The 18,144-nt window shown below is 38.3% G+C and overlaps 1 protein-coding gene across 22 annotated transcripts in view; it reads left to right on the forward strand.

The window, feature by feature from the left end:
• The window catches only part of CADPS2 (calcium dependent secretion activator 2), a 452,677-nt gene that overhangs the window by 336,962 nt on the left and 97,571 nt on the right, over positions 1–18,144 (forward strand). For all 22 annotated transcript variants that reach the window (XR_013356335.1, XM_077855972.1, XM_077855984.1 and 19 more), the window contains 2 exons: positions 9,526–9,627; positions 15,235–15,298. Coding sequence is in view for 21 of the 22 variants with exons in the window: in XM_077855972.1 (XP_077712098.1) it covers positions 9,526–9,627; positions 15,235–15,298 (166 nt within the window). In the remaining variant the exon portion in view is untranslated. The remainder of the gene's footprint in view (positions 1–9,525; positions 9,628–15,234; positions 15,299–18,144) is intronic.

Consider the following 18,144-nt stretch of genomic DNA (forward strand, 5'->3'; position numbering starts at 1 on the left):
TGAGAATACTTTTTTCTAAAGAGGATTTGCTTTTATTTGGTGGTCGAGAAGTACGACTAGAGCTACTGTATTTCCTTATCCTGGGGATTTCTTGATTCCGTAGGTAGTACTCAGTTGAATGAGGCCAGACATATGGTGCATATTCTCAGGAAAGCCTCTTTCACTCACTCTGTAGATGTTGTAGAAACAGATTTCCTCATTGGCTCCTCCTTACAAGAATATTGATTCTTTCTGGACCACCCCTTAACTGATAGTACAGCCCATTCATGGCCTCAATTTTTGCAGGAATCTCAGGTTCTGCAGTCTGTGGGTCACTGACCCAGTGGTGCATTCTCTTAAACATAGCGGTGAAGCCCCCTTGGTACCCACATTTTCCCCCAGGCAGCCCTGGTGTTCACAGTTACCCCTACTTTAGTTTCAGTTTCTGTATCATTTTCTTTTTTCTGGCCTTGGGGAAAAATTTTTTTTAACTTTCTTCTAAGTGCAATACAACATTTAACTGCTTGTTATAGCTAACATAGTGTTGAGGTGTTTGGTAGTGGAAAGGGATTTTTGGAGTATCAAGTCAGTCCACTATATGAGGAGAAAAAGTCACATGATAAAATTTGTATTTTGAAAAAAAATATTTGAAGCTCTCTCTGGAGAACCTGTTGGAGCCTTTTCTATGACCTCTGCCTCGGGTTCCAGCTAATTAACTGCTTCTCGTCTATCACATCTTAACCTAAATATCATTCCCAAACTGACTCCTTCCCCAAAAACCTATATGACTTCAAAGCTTTGTGCTTTTGCCCTTCTTCAATTTAATTGTGTGTTACAGTCTGATTTTTCTTTTTTATACCTTTCCCTATTATAAATTCCATTAGGGCAGGAGACATTTCTGTTGTGCTTATATTATCCTTATGACCTAGGCAGGTACTCAATAAATATTTGTTAAGTAAGGAAATGAATGGCATGGGACCATCTGTTTACAAATTTATGGGTGAAATGTTGGGGGCACTTAGTAAGTTGAGTTCACAATTAAACATTATTCTTAATGAATCAAATGCAATGATTTTTATGACCCATGGAAGGACCCTGTGTAAACCAGAAGAATTGTATCATTTTACCACACAGAAATTAATAGATTAAGACAATGAAATACCCCTTTTATGTATAAAATTGAAAATGATTATAACAAGTGATAAAAAATGCATTTGATGAGGTTACAGGGATTTTAATCATTTTATGCACATGGGTCACAGTGCAAACTGATAAGTAAGTACTTTCTTAAAAAGCAATTTTGTCATATCTATCGAATGTTGAAAATATCATTGCATTTGTCTTAGCTTGGGCTGCCATAACAAAATTCCATCACCTGGGTGGCTTAAACAAAAATTTATTTTCTCACAGTTCTGGACAGTGGAAGTCGGAGATCAGGCTGTCAGCACAGTCAGGTTCTGGGGAAGACTGTCTTCCTGGCTTACAGATGACTGCCTTCTCCCCGTGTCCTCAGAAATTTCTCCCTCCCTCTTCTTACAAGGCCACCACCCTGTCACATTACTGCCCCACCCTGTGACTGACCTCTCTTAACCTTAATCATCCCTTAAAAGTACCATCTTCAAGTATAGTAACACTGGGGGATAGGACTTCAACATATGAATTTTCATTCAGGGTGGACACAGTTCAGTCCACAGCACCACTTAAACTAACAATATATGTTTAGGAATTTACCCCAAGGAAACCATAAGAGATGGGTTAAACAAATTATACCGTAAGATTATATATATGTAAGAATGTAAGGACATGGGGTCCCTGGGTGGCACAGCGGTTTGGCGCCTGCCTTTGGCCCAGGGCGCGATCCTGGAGACCCGGGATCGAATCCCACGTCGGGCTCCTGGTGCATGGAGCCTGCTTCTCCCTCTGCCTGTGTCTCTGCCCCTCTCTCTCTCTCTCTCTCTCTGTGACTATCATAAAAAATAAAAATAAAAATAAATAAGTAAATAAATAAAATCTTTAAAAAAAAAGACTTTAAAAAAAAAAGAATGTAAGGACATACTGTATACTCTATGGTAAGAAAAAATAGAGGAAAAATCTAAATTCTAATGGAATAGTGGTTTAATAAATCATGGTACATCCATAAAATGAAGTATTATGCTTTCATTAAAAAGCACATGTTGGGATATTTAAATAATGTGAGGAGATGTTTATACTTCATTAAAAGAATCAAAAATAAAAGAGTCAAACTAAATCAGAATTGCAATGTATAATTAGATTTTATAGAATGAAAACTGGAATTTTATTTACAAAAGGGTATGACCTATTATTTATGATTGGGGCATTTAAAGAAATTTTAATTTTTGTCTTTGTGTTTTTCTGAATTGCTCTCCTAAATTATGTACGTTTCGACCTTTAACAAAAAATTATCTTTTTAAAATAATATTGGGTATGGGGCAAAGATGACCTATCAGAGAATACTACCAATCTTAATACTCTTTTTAATTAAAAAAATCACCTCAATATTTTATTTTTATTCAATTCTAGAGTTATGCGCAGTAATGAATTTAGCTTGATTCTGGGAGAGGCCAGTTGTCTAACACCTTAATAACTCTCCATGACCTGTCTGTCCGTCACTAACTTCACACAAAAGATATGAGTCACTGATCTCATATCGTCATGGAGCCCAGTTACTGCTTTTTTTTTTAAATAAGTATCTTTTTTTTAAATAATGTCCAAAGAAAATAGACTACAGTAAGAAACTCAAATAAGGAAAGGATTAGGAGAGAGACGTGCTTGGAAAGAAAACAAGATTTTTAAATTTCATTTGCAGAATATTTTCTCATAGAAAAATGTTTCCTCTATCTCAGTAAACATAGGATCAAATTAATTTCTTCTGGATTAGTAAGATTTCAGGGAGAATGAAAGGACCCTGATTATGTGACCAATATATACGAATCCAAATGAGATGCCACGTTGTTTAAAACAGTAAGAAGCGTTCTAGGTTAGGGAAGAGAAATAGGAGACTATTGTTTTCTCCCTCCTCTTCCCATCATTTCTCATTCTCGTGCTGTGTCTTCCTCTCCTTCTTATTCTGTTCACAAATGGATATTGGTGGGAAATACACGAAGTGCAAAGTGACTTTTACCTGCTGTGCTGCCGGCAGAATTGACAATTCAGAACTGCTACTCTCTAGGTGTCTCTCTCCTTCTCGCTTTGTCCAGAGGAAGCTAAGATATCCCACATTCCTCATAGGAAAAGAAGCCTCTGAGAAACTTAAAAGCACCCCGAGCTTGGTCATCCACCCTGTCATTGCTTTCAAAATATCTTTACCGCAAGCCTCCAAACTGCCAGGACAGACGAACCTACTTGATGAGCGGGGAGGGGGGGCCGGTGGGGGTGGTGAAGGCAATCTGTCTTCATCAATTTACCAGACTTCTCTATGCAGCGTGAACTCCCAGCGTGTTAGTCAACCCGTAAGCTTCCTGCGCAGTCTCCTAGAAATTATAAAACCAAGGACACATTTATCCCTCAAGTATCTACAGGCTGCTCTGGCAGATAAAATGATTGAGAAAATAACCATAGGCTGGGTTACAGTTTTCATTAAATAATAAAACAGATGGCTCGTCAGCACTTGATGATGTTTGTAAGTGGGCATTGTGGAGAGATCCCATGATCGATTTCAAAAAGTGATGTTAAGCAGATTTCTTTACTGTCAGACTCCTCAAACTCCTTAATAGGCCCAGCTTACATTATCGACCTCCAGCAAGGTCTCATGATTTGTAGGGTTCAAAAAAAAAAAAAAAAAAAAATCCTTGGGCTCTCTAACCCTTTTTGCTGGAGTAGGTCTCAGGACCATTGTTTTTTAAAACCTCTTAGCAGCCAGGTGAAATGGATATTTAAGTCTGTTCTTATTGGTCGTTATGGGTCTCTGAAATGTTATACTGGAAAAAAGGGCCATAAAATGTGTGAACTATAGGTTAGTCTGTACTTAAATATTTAAGCAGATTCCTCATCGATATTTGCTCTTCTGCTCAAATGCCTGACTCTGCAACCCGGTTTCATACTCTTTTCCTCTTAGAGCTTTCCTGAAATACAGTGTAGTGATTCTTCCCTTCATAGAAACTAATTTCTTATCAGAACTACTCCCAAAAGCCATCAGAGATAGGAGAAGATGGAGAGGATAATACTCATGTTCCTGAGTTGTCTTTCAAAACCACCCTGCTCAATTTAGAGCTGATATTGTACTTTTTACAGAAAAAATTGATAGTGATGACAGGATGTCCAGGATACAGAATGGATTCTGTTTTAAAATGCCTACAGTGGGGGCAGCCCGGGTGGCTCAGCGGTTTAGCGCCACCTTCAGCCCACACGGGGCGTGACCCCGGCTCCCGGGATCGAGTCCCGCGTGGGGCTCCCCGCAGGGAGCCTGCTTCTCCCTCTGCCTGTGTCTCTGCCTCTCTCTCTGTGTTTCTCATGAATAAATAAATAAAATCTTAGAAATAAATAAATAGATAAATAAAATGCCTAATGTGCCAGATTGATGACTAGCACGAGTTATAAAATGCATTGTGAGATCTCTTAGTTCATGTCGGAAGTCAGTAAAGTTGATTTGTTCGTATAGGAACTATTTCTGGATGAATCTGCCTTTCAAAAAAGGTAGCCTGTGTGTGGGCACCTGCACGCACCTGCGTGTGATGCTCTCTCTGAAAGTAGGACGGGGCCTAAGGCAGACGTAAGAGGAGGCTGTTAAGCATCAGTAGCGTAAGTTCCATTGTGTGTGAATTCTCTTTTTTTTTTTTTAAGAATCTTTCAAAGTATAACTAACAAAGACCCAACTACATTTGGCATTCCTTTGTTTATTATGTAATGCCAGGAGGAAGTTCTGTGTCATAATTTGCATCTATAATTAAAGGAAATACATCTACCATTGAACTATATTTAATAATTTGTTTATATCTTCAACTTTCATGGGATCTATTCTTACTAAAATCATGTGACTTCAATAACTACAGGCCCCAGGAAAAAAAATGAAAAATTTAAATCTCAATATATGAGAATTCATGCAACAGTTTCTTTTTTCTCATTGGAACAGTTTTACTATTTATATTTGAGTCATATAATTAAGTTTCAATTGACATTAAAATCAGAAAATTGGCCTCTTACTTTAGAATTTTCCATGACCATTGGCTTTTTATCAGTATCAAAGAGGCATTATTTATTTTACCTTTTATTATCTTGGGGGAAAATTCCATTCTTGAGATTTAAGGCAAATGATTTATTTCATTAATAATTAAAATGGCAGGTAAATACTAAAAATTTTCTGCTAAGTGTAAATACAGCCAACTTTTCTGAGCAATCTATTTATCCAGAATGCTTAACTATAATTCCTATACTATTTGCTTTTTTCAAAAATTTCTTGTTTTACCTACTGTTACATGATTTAAAACATTCCAATTAATTTATACCCTATTAATACTAATAATTAACAATAATTGTGATGTAATTCATGAATTTTTATTATCTGCTATAGCTGAAATTTTTATATTCTGTGTATCGCTTATTCACATCTTTAACATTTATTTGCCATTTAGCATTTAGCAGAAGGCTGTCGGCTTCTGTTCTGGGTACCAGGGCTACTGTACAGGGAGGCAGACAATAAACACGTCACGTGTAGGGCGATGGCATTATGTACAATGACCAGCAAAAAGCCGGTTAAAGGACAAGAGACCTGTGGGAATGGGAGGCTACACTTTTACATCAGGTGGCCAACCTAGAGCAGGCCTCATTGACCCGGAGTCGCATGGGCAGCGATGAGAAGGCAGTGAGCAAGCCCGTGTGCCCAGGTGAAGACCCTCGCCGGCAGTGGGAGCAGCATGTGCGTGTGTCCCGTGTGAGGACCAGCTAGGAGGCCAGCGTGGCTGGAGTGAGGTACAGGAGTCAGAGTGAGCGTGGGGAGGGAGGATCCTGTAAGGTTTACAGGTCATTATAAGAGTTTTGGCTTTTACATTGAGCATTATTAGCATTGTAAGTCATGACTCGTGCTTGAAAAAGGCTCACTGTAGAGTGTTGCCAACACTCTGACATCGAAAAGATGAGAAAAGGAAGACAAAGGAGGCTGTCGACACACTTGAGATATGTTTTGAAGGCTCACCTGACAGAAATTAATTTATAAGCTGTGTTTATAGAGCTATTATTTTAAATCTGTACTATCCTGGGTCCCCTAGATGAATGTGCAGAAAATACAACTGGTTTAAGTTTCTCTTCAAGCCATTTTCTACAAGTACAAATTTTAGGACTGACTTTGTTGAGTTTTTGTTTTTTTTTTTAATAGAGTTACTGATTCAGTGTCAGATACTTAAATTTTACTGATTTTTATGCTCCCTGCCTTATGTAAGTAACATAGAAAATGTCTGATGTAAGTAAGTGTATTTAAAATATTCCACATTGCTTTTCAGATACAGTTCACATTTTTTAATAGAGATTTTTTTTTTCCTCTTCATTATTTTTGGTGAAAACATAGAGGAAAGAGAATAAGACATGGGCACCAAGAGCCCAGGATTTGGAATGTGAGAGACCTAGGTTCAAGTCCAGGTCCCTGTACGTACTAGCTGTGTGACCTTGGGGAAGTCAGCAGCTTCCCCTCTCGGAGACTGGAGAACGGACTGCTGTGAGCATCCTATGTTATGCATATAAAACAGCAGAGTACCAGGAGCATATTTAGAATTCGGTTACTGATAATTGTTATGTTTAATTTGATAATGGCTGTGACGAGGAAGATATTGATGGCACCGGAGATATTTGCGTTTATTGGGAAGAATAATTTTAATATTTTTTAAAAGGTTTTTATTTGAGAGAGAACACAAGCTAGGAGTAGGGACGGAGGGAGAGGGAGAAGCAGACTCCCTGCTGAGGAGGGAGCCTGACGGGGGCTCGATCCCAGGACCTCGGGATCATGACCTGAGCCACCCAGGCACTCCAGGAAGAATACTTTCAGAAGGAGCTGTTGCCTTTATGCATGACTATAGCGAAGCTGTCATTTATTCCCAATCACTTAGGTATAAACACCTACTTCGTCTACCTAATTTTCAGTACATTGTCTAGTCTATGTACCTAAAAGGTGTATAAATAAAGACAAGTCCAAAATACTACCTATTGTATTTAATTTGTCAGATATATAGTTAATTTAATAATAGACTCACAAAAACGACAGCCTTTCACTGTGTATAACAGTCTGTATCTTACTGAAAGTTGTCACAAGTGATATTCCTCTGACTTACCCTTCTCACTCTTCATCACCTGAACCCCTGATTCCATTGTGTTGAGTAGGCGAGGTGTCCCAGTGAAGTTCAGTGTGACAGGATGGCTTGCAGCATCCCTGTGAATCACAATCTCCTTTGACAGTTGAAGCAAACAGTGAAATTCACTCTAATATAACCATGTGGTGGCTGTCAAGAGAGTGAAGTCAAAGAAACCATACCAGGCATCAGAATAATAAATATAAGATCTTTGCTTTTTTTTTATTTTAAAGACTATTTATTCATGAGAGACAGATACATGAGAGACAGAGAGAGGCAGAGACACACAGGCAGAGGGAGAAGCAGGCTCCATGCGGGGAGCCCAAGGTGGGACTCGATCCCCGGACCCTGGGGTCACGCCCTGAGCCCAAGGCAGACGCTCAACTGCTGAGCCACCCGGGCATCCCTAGATCTTTGCTCTTTACATCGAGTTTGCATAGGTGTATATAGTGAAACACCTACCCACAACTTTGTGCTATGAGTTTTTGCACTGTCTATACGATAATATAGCGACAGTTTGCATCTGATCATGCTGATTCTCAAGTTAATGACTTCTACAGAGCTCTCCGCTTGAACTTCTGTGATCATTATTATTCTTAAGTTATAGTCTGGGTTTTGTGCTATCATTTGCTCAGTGGGATGTAACTCTGAAGTAATATGTGAAGAACTCCATTATATTATAAATTATTGTAATATAATAAATTATTGTAAAACATTGGGGTGAGCTCACAGTTCATTGTTTTGTAATTTACAGATCAGACTTTCTTTTCTCCTTCCTAAAAATATTTGAAAGACCACCGTTTGCCGTTAGTTTTTCTGCAGTTCACATTAAAAATATATTCTGATGGAATGTATTATTCTGACTACGAAATAAAATAATTGATGTTTCCCTATTTAGCAATGAGGTATAATTGTTAAGATTTTCAAAGCATAAATTCCGGCAGCATAGGAGTTTCTTAAATAACAAATAATTTACTCTATAATGACAAAATTTCAGACTTAAATGATGCTTTGATATGAATAAAAGGTCTTTATGTCATTATGATTCAAGTATAACTTTAATCGTTTTTATCCTAATTGACTAGTTGCAAGCATCAAAGATACATGCACACGTTTACATGTTATATATGTAAAACAAGAATGGGATTACTAAATAAAAATCTTCTTGGGAAAGTTATAAAGCATTCATTTTTGTTTATTTTTCATAATCATGTCTACCTATTTTACACATAAGTATTAAGAATTCAAATTCTTAAGTAAGTACATAAATCTTTGGGAACAAAAATATAATCTTTAGAAAAGTAAGCTAATAGAGGAAGGTGCTAATTAGCAAGTGCAAAAGATTCATTTCGTTGAAATAGATACTTATGAATATAAGATTAATAGATCTTTCTCTTTGCGTTAACAAAGTTACAATTCATATGTTCAAAATTTTTGATGACTGTTATGCAACCAGATACTTCCACTGATACAGAATGAACTCTAAATCCATTATTAGAAATATTTTATACTTTTAATCCTGATCTTAGTAAAAGAAGATTTCTGTTCATTCTATATAACTACTTCTAAAAATCCTGACATGAACTTGCCTTGATTCCATAGGAGTATTTGTCGCACAAAATCTGGAAACAGCTGATCTGTCTTCTCTATATGTTTTTATTCAAATATTTATTTTGATTTGTACACCCCCACATTTAAACAAAAAAATAATGCAGTAAACCACTACATGTATGCAAAATTGCTGTTTTTTATAATTAAAATGAAATATCCAATTCCACAATAGCTTAATTTTTATTTGGGAGAAAAGTAGTTAAAACATTTTAGTTTGCATTCAATATGCTTTTATAATATTTTCATTTATTCAGTTTTTCAAATGTTTGGTACCACATAAAACACTTTTCACTACCATTCTCAAGGACTAGCCATTGTTTTCAGTAGATCTGGAAAATATTTATTATAACCCTTTACCTTGAAGGCTGTCTAAAACAGAGTCATTCCATTCCATTCATTCCAGGTCAAAATATGAAGCAAATGGCTATAAATATCCCCTTTAAGTAAATTTCCACTATAGATGCAAGTAATATGTGTACCATGGACCAGTATGCATTTTCCTTAATTATTCTTCAGGGAAATATAAAGCTGCATCTATCTATATAATTATATATTAAAATAAAGAGATATAAAGATATAAAATATATGAAAGTAACCATTCTGTCAGTACAAATTACTGATTCTGTTTTTTCCCCCCCCCCAGGCCTGATGGAATTGGGACTGTTTCAGTGGAGGAAAAAGAAAGATTTGAGGAGATAAAAGAAAGACTCTCTTCTCTTTTAGAAAATCAGATAAGCCATTTCAGGTATATAATCTATTCGTTAATATTAAGTATTTTCTTTCTTCACCCAACACTCTGGTCCCCTACAGATGTTTATTATGTCTTTCTGCGGCTACTCCCTCCTCCATTGCCTGTGAGGTAAGATCCGTATTATTCCTTGGCCTGTGGTCTGCTTCTAAGCCTGCCATTCAGTTTCCATCATGCATTAAGGTAGGTCCCTTGCCCCTTCAGTTGGTGGGATGCATCTCTCACTTGCTTGTGCATTTCTCATCCGTGAGTAGCCTCTTCCCTCAGCTCTGGTGACTAGTCCTCTCTCTCTTTCAATCACCAAGTAAGGAGCTTCTTCTGTCCTGTCTTCATAGTAGAGCTGTTTTCAGTCATTCCAACAAAGACTGGAAAACCTGAAGCCTTTTAGCATTTATCATCTGTACTCTTCACTAGTCGCTTATCGCATAGTTTTAATACCCATGTCTTTAAGTCATTAGTTATTTTATTTGCATTTAGTGGGAACAAGGGCCATGTTGCCTGGCACAGTTCCTTGCTCAAAGAAAATTAGCCGTTGGTACTAAGACACATTTACAGAATGAAAGATCAATATCTTGATATTTTTCTCCCTGGTTGTAGTTAGCTCACTAGAATGATTGTTAAAAAAAAACAGAAATATTTCTGAAGAATGAAATTCAAGACAAAGGAGAAAACAAAGAAAGAGGGATAGTTAAGATCCCTGAACAGAAAATCAGCATTAAAGAGGAGGGAATCTTCATAGTGATAGTTAATAGAAAGTGATGATTGATTGAGCTTAGAAAGCAACCAGTTCTGATGAGAGCAGGTCAGAAAAATTCTTTAAGTAAATTAAATTGACAAAATACTAAGATGTTTTAATATATTGAGAGAGGATTTACCAACCTAGAATTGAGTTTGGAATTCTATTAATTAGATTATATTAGTTATATTGGAGTTTGGAGTCACATTAGATTAAGTATATAAAAAGAGGATATTAAAAACAAAGACAAGTTTTATAAACAAAATAATGGCACATAAGTCGTAGTAAATACAATGTCTCTGTTATCTAGGGCATTTACATAATATGAATACTGAATTTAGTCCCCCAAAATGGCATAACCATGTTAGAAAGATAGGAAGGACAGGAATTACATTTAGGGTGGCTGAAAGTAATCAAAAGAAAAAGAAAAAAGCTACATATGTCTAAAGGGGAGTAACATACTCTCCCATCTGAAACAAAATTTTCTAAGGATAAAATACGTGGAAAAGGCTTTTCAACATGTTAAACATAAAACAATGAATAAAAGTGATTCTTGATAGATGAAAAACAGATGAATAAGGCCTTTCATTGTCTCTGCTTGGCACCAGTAGAGTGCTTCTGGGCTGTGGGCCAGGGAGGAAAATCCCAGTGGACACCCTGATTTGAGGAGACAGAGGGAGAATCTAGAGAGGACAAGGCAGCCAGAGTTTGCAGGTCAGAATTCTAAAGAAAAGATAGGAGAGACCTACAGGCATTTGCTGAGGTTTCCCCCGGAGTCAACTAAGTATTGATCTGAGCGTGTATGTAAGGAAACTAAAGTCGGACAAATAATCCTTTAACTCTGTGGTAGTATCGTAGGAGATAATCCTCAAAGCTAACACAGAGCTAAGGTGAGTACCAGTTTTTGCCACCCAAAGTGGAAAGACTCTAAGTCATGGACAGAGAGTAGAATACTCCAAAGAATTTGTGCCTCAGTAATAGAAAAAAATTAGCTTTTTTAAATCTCTCCTAATGAGGACTAAAGCCAGTATTCTAATAAATCAAACTGTTTTTAGGTAATTTAACCACATTCCAGAACAAAGATCAAGAATAAAGGAATACAAAAATATTGAGCCACCATATTGTAAAATAATAATGTCTAGCATCTGGTCAAAAATTTCTAGGCATACCAAAAAATTGCCAGATATGACCAATGAAGAGGATGGAAATATCCAGAAATGGAAATGAGAATTACTAAACAGGAATATTAAAAGAATTCTTACCAAATGTCATATATTCAGCCTGTTAAGGGCATCTGTGGAAAACCTACAGCTTCATACTTAACAGTGAAAAGTTTGAATTTTTTTCACCTAAGATCAAAAGCAAGGCAGGGATATCTGCTCAAAAATCAGCAACCAAGGTTGTATAGTACGGAGAGTTCAGAAATCAACTCACACATATTTGGTCAATTGTGATTTTCAAAGATATACAAAGATGATTTTCTAAGTATCCTCTTTTCAATAAATGGTGCTAGAACTAGTTACATAGCCAAATGCAAAATATTAGCCTGGACCCATACCTCATACCTGATTAATAAGTTATTTCAAAATGAGTAGTCCTAGGAAACAGAAAATCTCTTTGTCCTTAGACTAAGTAAAGATTCTTTAAAACACCAAAATCATGATTTGTAAATGGAACAATGTTACATTGAACTTCAAAAACATTAAGAACTTTTGATCTTCCAAAGACACTGTTAAAGGAGTAAAGAGATCTCAGAGTGGGAGAAGATATTTGTACAATACTATCCCACAAAAAACTTGTATCCAGAATATATAAATAACTCTTAAAACTTAGTAAGAAATGAAATAACCCAGCAAAAAATTGTTTCTAATATTTCACCAAAGACGTGGTGAAAAGGCAGATGAAAAGATGCTCAGTATCTTTATTCAATAGGGATATAGAGATTAAAACACAATGTAGTACTGCTGTTATTAGTCTAACTAAAATTCCAAAATCACTACCACCCAACTCTGCATATACTCTTGAGAGGAGTATAAACAGATAACAACCCACTCTGTAAGATAGTTTGCAAATTTTAAAAAATTCAAACACTTAACATATGACCCAGCCCAAGATAAGCGAAAGCACGTGTCCACACAAAGACTTCTATGTGAATGTCTGTACCAGCATTATTGATAATAGCCAGAGTATGAAAACAAACCAGGTGTCCATCAACAAGTAATAGATAAGCAGTGTATTGAGATACTTCTGAGCAATAAAATGGAATGAACAGTCGATGGTATGAATGAGTGTCAAAATATAGTGAGAGAAATCAGAAGCAAAAAAAGTATGTACTATAAGATTCCTCTTACATAAAATCATAGAAAATACAAACAAATCCAAAGATAAAGTAAATCAGTGGTTGCCTGGGCCCGAGGGCAGCAGGGAAGGAAACATTTGGTGGTTGTAATCATGAATATGTATATTAAATTGATTGTGGTGATGGTTTCACAGGTGTATGCATATGTCTAAACTTACCAAATTACATATTTTAGATATGTGCAGTCATTTGTCATTTACATCTCTAAATCTGTTAAAAACTCAGTACTCCCTAGTGGGAAGTTAGTAGAGTAATATTTAAAACTGAAAAATCAAGAATTAGAAATATTAGAATGTAAGTTAGGAATATAATGTTTAAATAAAGAAATAGCTAAAAGTTAAGAACTTTTTTTTTTCCTGGAGAAATTGCTTGGGGAGAGGGGTGGAAAGGGCATAAAAAGGACTGCTTTTCATAAGAAGCCTCTGGAAGAACTTGCCTTTCAGACTATGTGCATATCTAACTTTGATAAAAAGAAATACTGTATTTTAAAATGGTAAAGAAAAGAAACCAGTTTCATTGTAGGACATGTCTAGGCCGGGCTCATCTATCTGTGTGATCAATTTAAATTTACTAAGGTGGGAATCAAGATGATTTCAATTTATTCAGATTAGATTCTAAATTTGGTTGAATTTGATGATTGGGCATTTTCCACTTTGTTATTACAGAGCTGTCAAAGTGGTTAAAAAAACAAACAAAATATTTATCTTGGAAGGCAGAACAAAACTCTTCCTTTCTTTTAAAACTCGTTTTGTAAAGATTAATTAAGCTTCTGTGTAGTTATTTTCTGTACTTTATTGATTCAGGATTACTTGTACCCTGTAAATGTGTTGAATTATTTACACATCGTGGGCAGCTAATGCTAATTCAGAACAGACCCAGTGGGACCTCGGAGCCCTGAAATGCTAAGTGTAATCTGGGGATCAGTAACATTCCATTCATAAAACGTGTCACCCACCGGTTAATGGAAATAAACAATAGGAAAGACAATGGGTGGATTATGCAAATACACTGAAAAGATTTAAGCGGGGGAGGGGACTGTAAGAGCCCAATTTGTGTTTTATTTAAACGTGGATTAAGATGTATACAAAATGAGGACAGCTACTTTGCTAATTTGCTCCTACTCTGATGAGCAACACTGCGCAGGGAAAAAAAAACTATCAAAAATAAATCGTTGCTTCTGTGAGTGGCAGCAGAGAGGAGTAAGACAAGGCATCGAGGTAAGAGTTGAAGGAAATTGTTAAGGGGAAAATAGTGTTCTGAAGAAAAATTTGGCTAGATTTATGACTTTTTTTGCATTTACCTGACACTAGTAAAAGTTTTCTGAAACTAAACCCCAATCCTAATTTAAATTTAGCAACTGTTTGGTGAGAAATTCATCCTTAATTAAAAGTTGCTGCTATAAACAATGAATTTAAGATACATGTGTTTTTAGGGAAACCTGTGCAAATCGCCTTGTAAAACAAATAATTTTACTGTGAGGTACGTCTTACAAGACGTGTCTGCCAAGTCCCTGAGTCATGATGACAAAGGACATGGAAACATACTGACTTTAGGTTCCTGGCTTGAGGATTCCTGATCCGGAGCCCAGTGGCAGCCTAGGGGGCACTTGGTCTTGAGGCGGGGGTGGTGGTCGATCTCAGGGAGCCAGGGGCTCCGGCAGGCTGGGGTGGCCCTGCCCTGCTCCTCAAGTGGACCGTGACCTGCGAGGGACCCCGGGAAGGAGCAGCACGTCTGTCCCCACCGTGTGCCACCAAGTCCCATGGAGCCCGCTCCCTTGCCCTCCCGGACCCCACTTTCAGAGCAGTGGTGACCCGCCCTGGGGGTGGGGGGTTGGGGGTTGGCCAGGAGCCGGACAGGGCCCAGTGCTGTGGCCCAGTGCAGGCTTCGGTTGGGGCGTTCCCGCTCGCAGAGACCGGCAGGTGTCAGGAGGCAGTGAGCGGATCGAGTGTTGTCCTCAGAGGGGATCAGCGGCAGAGCAGCCCGAGCAGCAGGCCTCCCGAGCAGCAGGCCTCCAGAGCAGCAGGCCTCGGGGAGCTTCAGGGGCTCCGTGCTGCTCCCTCTGCCTGGGAGCCCTGGAGGTTCATTCTGAACGTATGTCACCAAAATGTGGACCCTTTTTATCACAGTTTATACTCTTACTGTGAAAAGAAATTGCAAGCATGGAACTAGGGGTGCCCGGGTGACTCAGTGGTCGAGCAGCTGCCTTGGGCCCAGGGTGTGACCCCGGGGTCCCGCATCGGATCCCTGCAGGGAGCCTGCTTCTCCCTCTGCCTGGGTCTCTGCCTCTCTCTCTGGGTCTCTCATGAATATATAAATAAAATCTTTAAAAAAAGAAAAGAACATGTGGAACAAGGTAAACTTCTGCTGTTAAAATTTCCCCATATGGGTTGATGCTATTTTAACCACTTTTCACCATTTTTCAATAATGCCAAGTACTACAAAAGGGAATAATTCGGTGGTCTTGGATATTAAATGTTTGACTTTCTTGTTCCTCCTTTTGTTTTTGAAGATACTGTTTTCCCTTTGGACGACCTGAAGGTGCTCTAAAAGCTACGCTTTCGTTACTTGAAAGGGTACGTTTGAACACCCCTTTATCAGTACTTGGTGTACTGGTGGCTGAGTATTGGTGGCTGAGTATTTTAGATGCTGGACCAGGCAGACAGGCCCATCCCTCACGGCAAGTATGCTCTCCGAGGCCGTCGGTCCCATTTCATCACTTCTCACCTGCCCTTCCTGCATCCCGACCCCTCCTATGTCCTGCTGCTTCCTCCTGGCGGCTGTCCTGAGGCCTACCCCTGCCATCCTGTGCTGAGTCGATGGCGTGTTGGTAGGTCCCGTTTCCCCACCTCCTTCTTTCCCTCATGAAATAGGATTTTTCCCCCCAGTTGAGTGTAATCGTGTTTCTCAGACTTCTCAGTGGTCTTTCCTTCCGCTCCCTTGCTCCCGCCCCAACTTGTGCTTCCACCAGTCCCAATTCTCATACCTGTGAGGGTTTATCATTGAACATGCACAAACGTATCATTCCCTTCATTCTAAATCAATCTCAGAATTCATTTCAACTTGTGTTACTTTAAATGAATTCATGAGTTGTAGAAATTCGTTTTCCCTCAAAAAGTAAGTAGCAAACAAGAATTTCCTATCCATGCTAAAATAATTCATTGACGAAAGCACATTCTCCACTCCTGTTTCTGTGCAGACTGGGTTGGAATGGGAAGGGTCCTTTTCATTTATTTATAAAACTATTCATATGGTGTTTGCTCCTAACAGTTAAGTAATGTGGACAATTCCTGTTCTTACTGGCATCAAAAATAATTTCTAAGGATCGTTAATAGCTGGTGATTTGATTATTCTGGCCCTGATTTATTGACTTCACAGCATTTGGTCTTGTCCACTTTTCTGCCAAAGAATTCTAGATATGTTACGTTGTTTATTAGCACTTCTATTAGAAGTGAAAAGGGAAGGCATTTTTCCAGTGATGTAGGGACTTGGAAGATGAGGGTAGACCTGATGTCTGTATATATTGGTTGCGTCTGTCTGTCCCTGTCTTATCCTGGATTCCGGTGCACCATGGGACAGAAATATTATGGTGGAAGTTGCCTGTTTTATTAGAATTTTTATAATAAAGCTGCAGGTAACACAGGCTTTCCAAAGTACTCGTCTTATCCAGCTCATTAAGGTATCAGAAAAAAGCTAAAACCTTTACAGAGAGCTCTGCTTTTGGGGTGGCCTCCCATGCTGGGTCTGCGTGCAGCCTCTCTGCTGGTTTCCAGGGGGACAGTAATGGCACAGACTTCCTCGGGCACTGGCAGGGGGCAGGGGACGGGGGGAACAGGGACCTTTTTTCCAGTTATAGCCTCTCCTGTCTCTTGCTCAGTTGAGGGAGACATGGTAGGGCCACTTCTTCGTTTCCACATCTGTGTACTTATTGACATCTTAGGAAACTGAAATCTGCATGTGACTTCTTCATACTTCCTATGCTTTGGAAGAAGTGGAGAGGGTACGCGAAGCAAGCTGGCCCTCCCTGTTTGTCCTCGCCAGCCTTTCATCTGTACTTTGCCAGGAAAGACGACACAATTCCCCCCACTCCAAATTACACATCCAGCTCCTGGGTCATATGAACTATCCCCTGATTTCAACCCTGGACCCTCCTCTGTCGTAAACATGCATTCTAATTTTAACAGCTATGTCTGTTATTTCAAAGTCTGTTGGGCACCCGGGTGACTCAGTCAGTTAAGCGTCTGACCCTTGATTTCAGCTCAGGTCACGATCTCAGGGTTGTGGGATCGAGCCCTGCATGTAGGCTGCACTCTGGGGTGTGGAGCCTGGCTTGGGATTCTCTCTGCCCCCACCCCCCGCCCTTACCCCCCCACCCCCACCCCTGCTATGTGCGTGCATGTGCACACGCGCGTTCTCTCTCTCTTTTTCAACAAAATAAAGTTCATGGTTCTGCATATGGGACAAAATTAATTTTAAATTTAAATTTTAGTGATAGTCACGTTAAAAATAATAGCACATTTGGAAACAAAATAACAGTATGTTAATGCTTGTTTTTTTCAACTATGAGCAGAAAAGATTTTTTTTGCCTATAAAGAATCTAATGTGCAGTTCTAATTAAAGTGCCAAATGTATGTAAATGTGTTAAAGATTTTTAATCTATGAAGAATGATTGAATTTGATGGGAAGGAAATTTTTAAGTGATAAAATTTGCTGTTTTGAAAAGGAAAGCTTGCCTAACAAAACTAAATATGTTGTGAAGGATCACCAATGCTTAAATGGTCGAGTAAATCAGAGATTATAAAGTCCTTCATGCTGAGGCCAATCAAAAGAGAATGAGGTAATAGAGCACGAAAGAGACGTTTTTATATTCTTTTGATGAATCTTTAAGGTAAAAGACTAATAGAACAGTAAGAATACGTACTGTTCTTGTCTTCTCTATATACACATTTTACCTTTGATTTTGTAATTTCAATGTAAGTAAAGCCAGAAAAGCTGCATTAAATACATGGAAAGATAGAGGTTAACGGAGTAACCAGTTTTATCATTGAGAAAGTTTTAAGGAAAATTATCAGTGAGTCATTACAAAAGTGCTTAAATACATTATGTTTTGCATTCTGGATATAAATTGTATTTTCCCCTTGCTAACAGTAATACTTCTAGAGAAAAAAAAATCCGAAAATATATTTAGGAACTCAACAGAAATAATCTGTTCTTTTTTTAATTTCAGAAAGTTTCTGTGTATTTTAACATTTGATACTCCCTTCACTTTGCTGAAAGATTCCTGCCCCCTCCCCCCCCCAGATCCCAGTAATTAAAGTTTAAGTGTCAGAATTGGAGATGTTGATTTTCAGAGAGCTCAAAAACAGTGCTTACTCTTCGCAGAATCTTGTGACTGTTTTAATATACCTCACTCCAAAGATGT

This window comes from Canis aureus, chromosome 18, assembly GCF_053574225.1.
Source record: "Canis aureus isolate CA01 chromosome 18, VMU_Caureus_v.1.0, whole genome shotgun sequence".
Lineage (NCBI taxonomy): Eukaryota > Metazoa > Chordata > Mammalia > Carnivora > Canidae > Canis > Canis aureus.